The sequence below is a fragment of the Erithacus rubecula genome (assembly GCF_903797595.1).
Source record: "Erithacus rubecula genome assembly, chromosome: 2".
In the NCBI taxonomy this organism is placed as follows: domain Eukaryota; kingdom Metazoa; phylum Chordata; class Aves; order Passeriformes; family Muscicapidae; genus Erithacus; species Erithacus rubecula.
The window spans coordinates 72,360,131-72,374,332 of NC_136685.1; the positions used below are offsets into that span (position 1 = coordinate 72,360,131).

General features: G+C 37.5%; 1 protein-coding gene across 7 annotated transcripts in view; it reads left to right on the forward strand.

Annotated features, from left to right (window-relative positions):
- The window catches only part of PDE10A (phosphodiesterase 10A), a 336,966-nt gene extending 322,979 nt beyond the window's left edge, over positions 1-13,987 (forward strand). For all 7 annotated transcript variants that reach the window (XM_079297641.1, XM_079297640.1, XM_079297642.1 and 4 more), the window contains 5 exons: positions 2,204-2,376; positions 3,493-3,604; positions 5,265-5,345; positions 7,388-7,476; positions 11,783-13,987. In XM_079297641.1, coding sequence (XP_079153767.1) covers positions 2,204-2,376; positions 3,493-3,604; positions 5,265-5,345; positions 7,388-7,476; positions 11,783-11,900 — 573 coding nt within the window. In that variant the 3' untranslated portion in view covers positions 11,901-13,987. The remainder of the gene's footprint in view (positions 1-2,203; positions 2,377-3,492; positions 3,605-5,264; positions 5,346-7,387; positions 7,477-11,782) is intronic.
- Positions 13,988-14,202: the final 215 nt, after the last annotated feature.

Below are 14,202 nucleotides of genomic sequence, written 5' to 3' on the forward strand. Positions count from 1 at the left end.
CTTTTAGGAAAAAATGCATATTCTGTCTTGCATTCAGAATCACATCTTGTGATTATGGTTTTAGGTATTATATACATTTAATCACAGAATGGAAGCTTTATCTCTGAATGCTCCTTCGTGTAGGAGGGTGTAATTGAATCCTTCAGTGGTGGTATGGCATTAGATGTTTAGTGTTCATACTTCGTGTGAATTTGTGCACAGTGAGCATGTTCCTCAGTCATTAACACTTCACTGTCCCAACCATGTTGCATTTTTCTGGCAGAAATGTTGTAATCGATGAAAATCCCATTTGCAGGGAGCCCTTTTGCTTCCCTGGCACCTCCAACATTTGCTGTCAATGTGAGTGAGAGAAGGGGAGTAAGTGCCTGGGCTGTAGGATGGATTCAAGACACCAGCTGCTGAAGCACCCATGGGTGATGATCAGCAGCAAAGGCAGACTAGAGCAGCCTTTTGGACTTGCTAGGTTTTCTTTGAAACAAAAAGTCTTACTGAATTCATGGACTGATGGAAAAAAAAACCAAACCAACCCACCAAGCCCTTTAGTCTTTACCTAAGTCTTAATTTTACATTAGTAGCCTGCAGTACTTTTAACTGCTTGAAACTTGAGCTGCTTTGCTCATCCACCTACAGTTCTAGTGTACACCATAGTTAGGACATAGAATTCTATTCACTAGTATTAGCTCAGCAGGCAAAGAACAAAATTTTTGGAGCTGTACTTTGTATGCACTACTCAAAAGCATAAGTGACACACTCATAACTGGCAGTTTCTGTCAGCACATTACAGAATCAGTTCTTTTTCAGTAGTCTGAACAGAAGCTGTCACAGTGGTCTTTCTGAGAGTGCAGCTTCTAATGCCCAAGAGTAGAATCCAGACTAATTTAAATATTAGGACGAATAGCCTGCTCCCAGGCAAAGCTGGGGAGTAAAGGACACACAAAACCCTAAATCAAGAGAACTATTAGTAGTAATTTTTTGCTCCCAAAGTGATGCTGATGGGTTAAAATGTTCTGAATTTTTTTTACCATCATATTCTATGACTTAGACATCTGTCAAAGGAGCATTAAAGCATAGATGGTCTTTATTTCCTACTCATTATTCACAATAAATCTACTTGTCTAAGTAAAAGTCCTGGAAAATGATGTTTATGTTCCGGATGGTGAGAGAAACCAAGTCTATCTGTACTGCAGAGGATTTATTTTGAGCAAATTATGTAAATGCTTGATGAAAGTCATGCAAACTTTTTGAGCTTCAGCCCAAATGCCAATTAAATGTCAAAACACCTCTGCATTTGATATGTTTTAATGATATTTTCTTTTTCTGAATGTGCACACCTTGACATGGCTAGCTCATTCTTTTTTTTTATTTGTCTGGTTCCTCTCAACAGTAGGAAGACATTTGACAAGCTGTTTTCCAAATCTTAGAGACAGCAGATAGTCTTGACTTTTCAAAATGTGCTATAGCTTCAAGAGTGATCACAGTGCATGGATATTGTCAGTAAAATGCACAGTAATACCTGGTGGAAATTGAAAAGTGATGGCAGTGGTGTGTTACCAGAGCCTCCATAGAGGAAACTGTTATCTTTAGTTTATGAGTCATTCAACTTAAGGGTGAACAAAGCAGCTTTTTCCCTCTAAATGTTCATATCCATTAAAATAATTAACTTTATTTGTCTATTGAAAATTATGTCAGTTATTGCAGTGATTTCAAGCCTATTTCATTTGGAACACTAGGAAAACAAAATTATTTTGTATTTTTAAATTCAGTGGGGTTTTTTTTGTACTATATATTGTGCAATATCAAAACTATGCTTAAGCAAATCAGGTACTCAGTTTACCAACTTGACTGTGCAGTCTCTGGACCAGAATTGAATTACTCCAAGTTAACACTGTCTGGAAGTGTTGTGTCTATAGTGCTTTTAAATCAAAGAAAAATATTTCAATCCTTTTTTCTCTAGTAATACTTTTAGACTTCAGAAGAATCGGTCCCAAAACTAAATTGATGGCTTAGTCATGGTTTTTTTTTTTCATGACAGTATTTACAAAGGATGAAATAAAAATGGGAATTTCAGGCTATTAACATTTGAATTTGCTACAAAACTTGTTGTTGGGCTGTGAAACTGTCGTAACCTGTCTGGTGAAGTAAAGACTGAAATCATCTCAGAATTAGAGCTTGTGCTTTTTATTGGTTTTTTACTTTTTCTTAGCTGGAAGGGCACAATGTCTTCTCCAATCTGAGCTCCAGCGAATATGAGCAAGTACTCGAGATCATCCGGAAAGCCATCATCGCCACAGACCTTGCCCTGTATTTTGGAAACAGAAAACAACTTGAAGAGCTGCATCAGACAGGAGCATTAAACCTTAAGAACCAAACACACAGGTAAAACAGCAAACCAGTAGTACATCCCCCTGATATTAGTTTAGAAAGAGAAACCTTTTTTTTTTTTTAATAAAGAATTCTCTCTGAATGGTGATTATCTTACATATGTCATCTCTAAGACCAGCAGTGTGTGAAATTCCACATATGTAGCAGTAATTTCCTTTGCTTTATATTTGTATAGACCCTTATATAGCTGATTACTTCTCTCTCTTAACTTGGGCAAAGTGCACTCTGCATTTAGTGATTGATTTTTCTGTGTATTTGTCTGTTGTTCTGGTATATTTGTGTGTTGGTACAATTTTAATGACTGCCATCACACTGGCATGCAGGTTAGCAAGCTCTGTGCTTTTTCATATAGAATAGGCATTATTAACAAAGATGCAGTTGTCCTTAAGGGCCATCTTAAATTCTTTATTGAGTGAAAACAAGTGAATTTAAATTAACTTACCAGTTTTCTTTTAAAACTTAGAGCCACAAACCATAGATTTGTTCTATAAAATTGGTTAAATAGGATTTTTATGTGTCTGTGTGTGCCTTATTCTAGCAATGATTTTACTACTACTGATATTGTTAGGTTACTCTGTGAACAGCTTTGTCAGCATATAGGACAGAGTTATGCATTGGGTTTTTGTTCTGTCAGAGCTCAAATTCATTCCAGCAAAGCAATGACAGCATCTTGTGACAGACTCAGAAGTCATTTTCCCCTCTTTTTAGGAGCTTTTCTTCCTCTCTCTTTAACCACAAAGAAATGCAGCTATAACATATGCCATCTTTCTTTTTATAGCCTTGTACTGTATATTCAGAAAATTATGGAGGGGCATGTGAGTGTTTTAACAGGCAGATATTCTGTGCCCTTGTCTATGTATGTGATTGTGTAGAGGATGGTCAATGAACTCTGGCTGCAAACAGTGTAGGGAATACAACAAGGAATGTAGTATATAGTCTGTGCCATGCCTTACCAAAGGATCATAAACAAATGAGGAAGAAACAATAGGTGGGAAAAAATTCGTGGTGTGTATGCATAGCTGCTGATTAAACTGAGGAAGGGTAAATGAAAACTTTGCAGAGCAATCTTTAATTCTTTACAAAACTTACTGTTATTTGACTCTATTTTAGAGATAGAGTGATTGGCCTGATGATGACAGCTTGTGATCTGTGTTCTGTAACAAAGTTGTGGCCAGTTACCAGACTGACAGCCAACGATATATATGCGGAGTTCTGGGCTGAGGTATGTGTGATTCTTCTGTTCACTCTCCTTATAAACAGAAGCATCCAGGAAGGAAATACCCAACTATAAGTATTTTTCAATCGACATCTTGGTGTGCTTGTTTTAAAGAGAGTTCACTGTTGCATGCATGTGTTGACTGTTACTCTGAAGGTATTTAAAGAGCTGAGTTAGCTGTCTAATTTTCAGGCAGTGTTTTTTCTCTCTGCTCAAGATCCCGTAAAAAGTATGTCCTAACATAAAGTGACCAAGCGACAGAACATAGAAGTTATCATTAACTGTAGTTTTTTAGAAATGCAAAATAATAAACCATCTTTCAGGTCATCTGCCTTGAAACATACTTGTATAGCTATAGTTTTGAGAACAGAAAATGCTAAAGAAAATATGATAAACATTAAAATTTTTTTTGAGTCTTCTCTGTGAACCAGCTCAACAGCAGTGTTGCAGAGAGAGCTGAATCATCAGTACATTGAAAGTTACTTGACAGTTCATGTTTATTGAGAATTGAAACAAGGAATTAAGCTGTAGTAATGTAATAATGTTCATTAAAAAATGTGCAGTCTCTCATGCCTCAATCTGAGGCATAAATATCCTAAATGTTTAATTTTTAAAATGGAGGTGACTGGTCTGGGGATTAAGAATAAATTGTATATTGTTTATATATGGAGTGTTTATATATGCAGCTTTAGGAGATACATTGTGTTTTCAGGACTACTATTGCATGTGTGTATGATAAAAGTGCTTTCCTTTTCTGTTATGTGCCCTTGTGTTATGTGCCCTATGCAGAATCTTGCAGTATTCAGTGGGCTTATTTCTGTTTTATGCAGGCATAAAACAGAAATCAGGCCCCTGGAGTTGATGTAGCATGCATATAGTGTGGAGATTGTTACCCTGCCTGTTGTGTGTTCACTATGAAATTCCAGATGTGTGCTTCTTGTGGGTGTGTTTCATATTTACATGTTTTTGTTCTCTTAATTATAAACAGCTCAGACTACAATGAAATATTTGAAAAATGCTGACTGTATAAGCTCAGAGATCTAGTTCAGCACTCACTTTCTGAAATGCCTGCAGTGGGAACTTAGGAGTTGTAGAATGGAGGGATAAGGTTGATGTGCCTCACTGGTTCCATACTCAACTTTTTTGCTTATAAGTAAAAAGACTTTTCAATGGAAATCTTGTAAGATCAGTGGAGAAGGAAAGAAAAAACTGAATGTTGATATATAGAAAAGAGAAAAATTTTGACAAATTTCCTGACTGTAAATTCATCTGGCTTCCTATGCTTTTCCTTGGATGAGTGAGTTGTGTTCTACTGGGTATTATATTAGGTATTTTGAAAGATGAGACTAACTGAGCAGATAGAGCAGAATACAATGACTTCTTTGGGTCTAGTCTTCCAGTTGCTTTTTATTATGAAGACACACTTGGAAACAAGAAAAACGTGTGTATATTGACTTACAGCATCTGCTGTTTATGTTATCACTTAGGTGAATATGCAAAAAGAATCTCTCCTTGGGCCTTTTTCTGAGATAACCTCAGAGTAATAGCACACCTTATTTTAAATTCTGTATTTTTAGATTGACATAGAATAGAAGATGGAAATTAATTCAGGTCTCAATAGTCTTGTTTTTGTTTTCTTAATCTCTCTCTCTCTACTTTTCTCCAGGGCGATGAAATGAAGAAAACAGGTATTCAACCTATTCCTATGATGGACAGAGATAAGAAAGATGAAGTCCCTCAGGGTCAGGTATGAACTCTCTCATGAAAATGCTACTTGCTGATGAATAAAACATGTATGGAAAAAACCATTTCGTATATTAATGAATATTGCTTTTGAAATTGGGTTATTCAATGCTGAATTCTATGTTCTGCATGTGATTGTTATTTTTAAAGTAGCAGCGGAAAATTTGTTTTCAAATTTTTTCTTAAATGACAGCATGCTGTTTGCTGTCATAATATTTCCCTTTCTTTGTACTTGCAACTCTAGCTAAGACCACCTTGAATTTTTACAAGTGTCAATAATGCTTTTTGTCTTATTAAGTGGTGTTTCAGCCCTTAGCTAGTGCCCAAAGGAGAAGGGTAAGAAAGATGGTGAAGGGCCTTGAGGGGAAGCCTCATGAGAGGCAGCTGAGGTCACTGGGTCTGCTCAGCCTGGACAAGACTGAGGACAGATCTCACTGCAGTTACAGCTTCCTTGTGAGGGGAGCAGGAGGGGCAGGCACTGATCTCTGCTCTGTGTGACCAGTGACAGGACTGAGAGAATGGCCTCGAGCTGTGTCAGAGGAGGTTTTTAGGTTGGCTATTAGACAAAGGGTTTTCACGAAGAAGGTGATTGGGCACTGAACAGGCTCCCGAGGAACATGGTCACAGCACCAGCCTGGCAGAGCTCAAGAAGCATTTGGACAATGTACTTGGGCAAGTGGTGTGATTCTTGGGGATGGGCCTATGCAAAGCTGGGCTTCAATGGTCCTTGAGGGTCCCTTCCAACCCATCATATTCTTTGATTCTGTGATTTTCATTGGGCCAGAAGGTCTACAGGTGACTGTTTCTTATGTCCTATTTTGATCTTTTCCACTGAAATAAAGTAGTCCCCCTTAGAAACTAGCAAACAAGAAGAAAAAAAACTTCCAAAACAAATGGGAAGAAAATGAGGCAGTGTGTGAAATAGTGTAGATGAGCAGACATCCCATCTGTATGTAGCTTTGCCTTCTAATGAGCTGCAGTTTCTTTCTGTTGGTTGCACTGTAAGTACTTCATCTCAGAGTCTTGGGGTCACAGCTCAGAAAATGTAACTTCTTTTTATTTGAAGTACACAGAAGACTTGGTTACATAGCAGCATGGGAGGAATTTTTGCATTGATGAAGACAAGAGTTGCTCTTCAATTTCTAAATAAGGATCAAAATTTGGACTATTAAAAAAAGATATCAAATACTTTGGTCAGGTGTACAATACATAGTATTTCACTAAAAGGCATTTAAAAATTCTGCCCAAAGGAGGGATCATAGTGCACTATTTTAACTGTCATAAGAGTCTGGGATAAGTAAGTAGTGTTCCAATGAATCTGAATACGATCTGTCATCCTTGATAATACATAAGTAGCATTTGCTAAAAATTTCTTCATGTCATGACAATTCAGCTGGTAGCCATCACAGGCCCCTAAGCCCCTATGAGTCAAATATAATTTAAAATGTGCTCATTTGGTGTTCCCTAAATATGGTAATGGTAAAAGTATAATATTGAACTGCATACATGAGGAGCAACTGCAAACCAATCATTGATCACACTGCACACAATTCATAAATATACAAAGCTCCTGGCATTTTAAGTACATTGAGCTATGCAATGCATGGCCTGGAGGACATCAGACCGATCCATAATATGACCATATTTTGTGTATGCTGCACAACCTTCCTTTTTTCAAATTTAAATCAGCATATGAATAATGTTTGCACAAATGTGTCTAATGTCTCCACCTACTTATTGCTGCTTCTGACACCAAACAGGTAGACATATCCTGAACAAATGAAATGAATCAATTGAATAATAAAATGTTCTGTAGAAAACCCTACCTGAATCAGCAATATCAGTCATAAAAGAAAGGCATGTAAGCATCTTGTAATTACCAAAGATTCCACTGTTGCTGCTTATTTTAAAGTAATTGGGTATTAAAAGTAGTTGCAGAAGTGTGAATAACTAATATAAATAGTAATTAAGTAAAGAGCTTTGAGCTGTTAGCTTCCAGTGTTGTAGTTTGGCACCAACTATTTTTTTGATTCTTGTTTTTCACAGATTGGGTTCTACAATGCTGTAGCCATCCCATGTTACACCACCCTTGCACAGATCTTTCCTCCTACTGGGCCACTACTCCGAGCATGCAGGTGAGTAAATGTGCATAACTTATAGCTTGGTCAAGGAAAAAGCAAGAGTGCTTTGCAAGTTTGTCTGGAAATACAGATTTTTAATTTTAGAATTTGCATTAACAAGGATACACATCTCACATGAATCTATTCAGAAACCCAGAGCTAATAGCTACTGTCTGGAACTATCCACTGTAGATCTACAGACTCAGCTGATTAAAATGTGTTGGATGTTAAAAGCATTTAGAGAGAAACACTTCTGGGTTTCTTGTGCATCCCTTTCTGTGCTGGTTCATTGGAATGTCCCTCTGTGTCCTTTTTACTTCAATGTGGTTCCCACAAAAAAAAAAAAAAAAAAAGGCTAGTATTCTCTTAATTAAAAAATGTGTGTTAAAGATGTGGTTTTATTTCATATCAGATAATTTATAAATAAATAAATGCCCAGAAAATATTCAGTGTTTGAGAGCATAGGAGTAGTAACATTGGGGTATGGAGAAAGCAAATGTAACTGTCTCTTATTACACAGTGGGTGTGGAGCTTGGAAAAGAGGCAAGAGTCCTTTACCTTTACCTACACTTGAATGATGGTGGATTGCTTTGTAGGTGGTTCTGTCCAGTAATAATGTCCTGGGCCTTAGCAAGCTTTCCTGACAAAAATTTTGCTGAAATCAGTGTATGTTTTATGAAAATGTTTTGGTTTCAGGTTAATTAATATTTTCTAGAAAACCACAGTTGTTTCATAAAATCCCAGCAATCTCTAGTCCTGTTGAGTGGTTAAAGGTCTGTTTTTCTGTGCTCTTACTAGTACTTGCTCATCTTTTTTTTTATTATGATCGTTAAATTCCATCTTACTTTGAACTGTTTCTTTGTCCTGTGTAGTACAGCTGCCTCCTCTTGTGGATCTCGTGGACAAAATGATTTCTGTTAAGTAACAGAGAGATGCCTTGAAATTAATGAATCATTCACACACAAATGCTTTGATATAACTGTGAGAAGAATATATAGGTCTGTGTCAGTGGTACAGAGGACTACCTTATGAAAAACAGTGAATATCTGGGAGTTATCATTAATAGTCAGCTGCTTCTAAGGCACCTCTGCTGGGCAGGGCTGTGAAGCACTTAGGTGGATATGGAAGGAATATTCAGGAGGATTAGAGGCTATACCTCCATAGTTATTACATTAATGGGATTACAGTTGGAATTTTGTTCAGTGTCTATGCTTTAAGAAGAGTAGATAAAGACATGAACAAACAAGAGAACATAAAGAGCTGAAAAAATGTTTTAAGACCTTAGTAGAGAGAGACTAAGTAATGTATTTGGTTTGTTCAAGAAAATCATAGAATTTCACAATGATTTGGGTTGGAAGATCCCTTGGAAGAGATCATCTAGTTCAGTCTCCTCTCTGTGGGAATGGACATCTCCTAGGATAGAGCCTAGAGCTTCACCCCACCTGGCCTTGAGCACTTCCAGGGATGTGGCATCTACAGCTTCTCTGGGCAAGTTGTTCCAGTGCCTTACCACCCTCACAGTAAAAACCTGATCAAAATCAAGTTTTTATTCCACTTAATGGAAGCTGGGCCTTAGAGAGGCTAGGTGGAGTGGTTAAGACTGCACAGTAACTTTTAGGGAGCAGCAATATGGGAAGACATATATCTTTTGATTTTTGGCCACATGGATATCCCAATGAGGCTTATTTGCAAAAGTAGCCTGTTTCACTTGGTGGTTCATATTTTAAAACTCAGATGAGGATATTTAAAGTTGCATTTTGGATATCAAACACCCACATAGGGATGTGCTCTAGATAAAGGTTCTCCCTAATTCTGAAGATCAAGCATGAATATCTTTTCAAGAGTTGATTTCTCTGCAGAAGGTGTGATGTCTGAAGTAAAAGCAATCAGGCTCCTGGCAGAGATGATATGATATTTTCTATTCCACAAATTATGTTTGTTGTTTGTAATTCAGATTGTTATAATGACACTTCTCAAAACTACACTGGCACAGGCTCCACATTGTACAGAGCTCTGGATAGACAGCTCCCTCTCTTGCTGTTGTGTATTGTTTAATTTAGATTGTGCTAGTGCAGGACTGAAATGTAGATGAGTAGATAAAACATCTGCAGGACTGAAGAGTTTCTTAAAATTTCACACCCTGGCATAGAGTCTTCTGAGGAGCAGTTTAGTAGTTTTATCTTAGCCTTGATATTATCCTCTGTTTTTTCTTTGAAGAGAATGAAGAGGAGGAAGTTTGAGGGTTAAGACTTGGAGATGGAGAATAGGAAATCAGAACACAGGTATAACTTTAGGTGGCCAGTTAGAAAAAAAAAAAAAATGTTATTGCAGGGTCTAGAATACTTCAGAGTGTTTCAAATGGCTGATTTTACACTATCCTTTTTTTTTTTTCCCTTTATTTTTTGATGGGTACCTGTTATTTGGTGTGATCACAAGCATACAGCCTTATTCTTGTTTGGTTTTTCTTTAGCTGTGGACTGAACCAATTTTGATACCACCTCTTCAGCAGCAGTGCTCATTCTTGGAACACAATATTTAAGCTGCTGTGTCCTTGAGTTCTTTGAAACTCAGACACCAGCTGCAAATAATAGCAGCAAAGGCTGAATGTCAGCATCGAGGCTTTTATTTTTAGAACCTCTGGGCATTTATTTCAGGCACTAGGAGCCAGGGCTTCATTGGGAGCTCAAAGGCAAATGAGTCATATCATCTATACCTTACAAAAACTTAAATAGCCAACACTGATTTCCCTAAAGTAATGTAGCAACTAACAGTCTAGAAGGCTTTTTGTCTGGTAATTTATTCCACATTTTTAAATGCTTTCTTCTCATCCTGTGTAGATCAAAACTATTAGCCTACCTGTGTTACTGCATTCAGAATAAGGTCCTGGGTGACTTTTGTAGCCCATGAACTCAGTAGGCCTATAAAGTATAAATGGTCGTGTATTTATTTGGAGGATGAAATTATTTATTTTTTCCTTTTATTTCAGACCAAATAAGTTAAAATTATTTTCCATGTACTTTTGTGTCTTTCAATTCTTGCTGAAATTGATATAATCTAAAAATATTTTGGCTGGGATTCTCATTACTTTCCCAGGTCCAGGTAGGAGACAGAAATAGTGATGTTTCACTTTTTCTGATCCTTAGTGCCTGATTGTATTAGCTGAGATTCAATGCCATGATCATGCTGGCTTCATAACTTCCAGTTGGCCCAAAGCACTGACATATTCCTGCAGAAAATGGTGTGGGTGTTATCCCAGAGGGCACCAGCTTCTTTGGTAGACTTCATCAGATCCTGCCTCCCACCACCCGCAGAAAATGCAGCATTTTCTCTTCTTACCTGTAAGATGTGCTTTCAGATCAATATTTGCTGGTTTAGCAAATATTTTGGCAAGGCTGTGACATAAAAGTCAGAAAAGCTCTGCCATGTAAATTCTGATGTAATACCATGGTGTGACAAACCATGGGAGACCTTTTACTACTGTTGCCATCCTGTTTGTTTGTTTGCTGCTTTATTGACTAGGGATCTGACAGAATGAAGATGTAATAGCTGGGTTTCCTCTCTTTCTCTCTGTGTTTGGAGACTGAATGTTGAGATTTGGCTATTGGTTGCAAGGCCTATCATCAATAAAAACTTCTCTGTCACTAGAGTGGTACTGGTGTACAGCAAGTAAGGCTATGGGTTTGTACCCCTTCAGATCATTAGAACATTTCCAGCTTGATTTATCATCATTTTATGGCTTATGAACCAAGTTTTGAACTTAAGGATTGGCCAGGCTGGGGCACTAAAAGACATTTATGTCTCAAGGAAGTGGTTCACTTTAAATGTAGTGGACTGATAATATGATCACCACAATAGTAATTGAAAATTGATACTGTGATCTCAGCATGTAACATTTTATATGCTGTCAGACAGCCCTTTTACAGGAGTTTCAGAGAGCTTAATCTGCTTCTGTGCTTCAGAGTACTGTTTCAGAGTCTCTGCAAACATGTCTCTCTTGGGTCACAGCTGGGCTTTCCTGCAGCCAGGGGGGCTATAAATTTGTTTGGAAGCAGGTGTAGCATCTAGCTTCAGGGCTTGCCTTGGGGAAGGAAGGTGTACTGCAGGCTAGGATAGAGTTAACATGGATGGGAGTCAGACAGAATTACAAAATGGCATAACTGAAGTTAAAGGCTGAAATAATGTACAGATGATATACAGGTAATAATATAAATATACTTACATAAACATCAAAGTATAGTACAGCAGATGTTACTGTAAGGAAGAAATAAATCCCAGTAAATTTATGATCAGTGTCTTACCTTTGACTTCTTTGCATCTCCAGGGACAATCTCAATCAATGGGAGAAGGTAACAAGAGGTGAGGAAGCCTCTATATGGATTTCTTCTCAATCCCTTGCTCCTGGGACCTCAGATTCTCTTCCTGTGAAGATCGATGACTGAACAGCAGCAACAGATTCCTTTAGCCTGAAAAGCACCCCTTCTTGTTTTGGGGATTGTTTTTTGTTTTGTTTCATTTTTATTTTGAAAATTAAGAAAAAAAAAAAAAAGGAAGAAGGAAAGCTACAAAATGCTAAGAAGCAGACCTGTCTAGGAAGGTAACACCCACAAAGTTACCTCAGCTAAGTGACTCTGGCAGCCAATCTCCTGACCTACACCAGTGACACAACGTAAACAGAGGGAAAATGGCAACCCAGATGTTTTGGAGTCAGCTATCAAAAGAGAACTTACAACTTGTGAATATAAAAGACTGGCCTTATATCATGGGCTACATTGCTGAGGCCTTAATTTAAAACTGATGGGGGTGGGGGGGAATCTTATGGGGTACTTCTAAATTGTATCTTTCTAGTAAGGGTTTCAATGGTACTTTTATTATACCGTACTGTGGCTGGCTTTAACACCAGTGTCACTTGGGAGTTCTTGGCTATAAATAGAACAATATACCCATTGCTATTGTGAATGTTTATGTGTGATCTACTTGTAATCAGTTTGAACTCCAGCAGAATCCTTGGAGACTATCATTTATGCTTAGGTCACAGTGAATCCTCTTGCTGCAAACTAAAGGAAAACCAACATTCAGGTTAAAGTTTTAAAGTACTTCATTAAACTTCATGATGCCCATTGTCTGTCACTCACAAGGGAAATGCTGATAGAACTAGTGATGGTGCTTTGTTCTTCAGGATGTTTTTTAAACCTAGACAACTCCTCCCTTAAAACACTGGAAGTACTGGTTAATTATCTCTGATGTGAGAGGGAGTTTCAGGTTGGAGTTTCTGTATCCATAGTGACAGAAATATTGGATTGAAATTTAAATGTGACAGCAAAGATTTCCTTGCCTAGCTCACAATTAAGTCATATTTATTTCTACCTACTGAGCTGTATTTTAAAAGGTATTGGAGGCATACCTGAAGTATGCTATCTGCTGGGAACAAAAACCTTGTCAGAAAAGTCAGGTCTGATAAGAGGGATTGTGGTACCATCACAATAAATCAAAAATGTGTTTGTATTGACTAGCTTTTGTGTTGCACAGTAACACTGCATGTCTTCTACTGCTTCCCCCCGCCCCCCATCCCAAGATGAGTGAAATTAGGAAACTTCTCCATTTGTCTGTTTGTTTTTTCCCCTAGTTAGTGAAATTTCCAGGTTTAGAAAAGCCTTTCTTAGAGAAAGAATAGCTGACTGAAGAAAAGTACACTAAACTGTGTGTTTACAGTTCTGTGCTAACTTAGGCCTCAGCCTTACAAACTTATGCACAGAATTATACGTAATGCCACTATTTTAAATTTAGTGCAATTGTACAGAATATGTTTCACAACACTTAATTTGCCTTTGTCTTTCTCTTAAAAATAATGAGAAAAATCTTCATAGTGATCCACACAGTAGGTGAAAACACAGTCTTTGCATACCTTTCACATGCAGCCTGTATTGCATTATGTGCTTTTTCACAGATAATGCACTCTTGTGGAGGTTCCATGATAACACGGCCATTGTGTAACCGCAGTGAGTAATGGCAGTGACCTAAAGACAGAACACAGGTTCTCTTTCTCCATCTCCTGTCTTTTGGGCTCTATTGCTCTAGCAGGCATGCCAGCTTTTGGGTTTCATGTGAACAACTTGGCCTCTTGAGTTTTGCCTTCTGTTATGGTCGAGCACATGCCAGTATCTGTTTATGTGTACAGTACGTAATCCATATCGCATCATGTATAAATGCACCTAAGCCTTTGCTGTATATAGAGATCCCACAAGCTGAGAATTCAATATGAAGTTATCTTATTTGTATAATGCATGTTACCTGGCAACAGGCCCTTAATTTTTTTTTTATTTTTAGTTTGCCTTACCAATTCTAAGTGCAGAAATTCTTTGGTAATCACAGCAAACTGGTTTTGAATTGAAAAAAGAGCAAAAACAACAACAACAAAAAGAAAAAACATGGCAGGAAATAATTACACCAAAATAGAATAAATAATGTCTCATGCTGTGTCCTCTACTTTCCTCCTTAGCCTTTCTGTTTCAGCTAAAGAATCCGCATGGTTCCTAATTTACATGGGAATTATCTGAATCTATGGTGTCTATAAAAACGCTCTTTGAAATTCAGATACCCCAACAACTGGATGGAATGTTTTCCTTGCTAGGTTGGGTATATTTGCTTAAGCATACTTGCATTAAATATATTTGCCATTATTTTCCCTTCTTTTTCCCTTTCTATTTAAAAATGCTCATCTTAAAAGCATTGCAAAAGTATTCC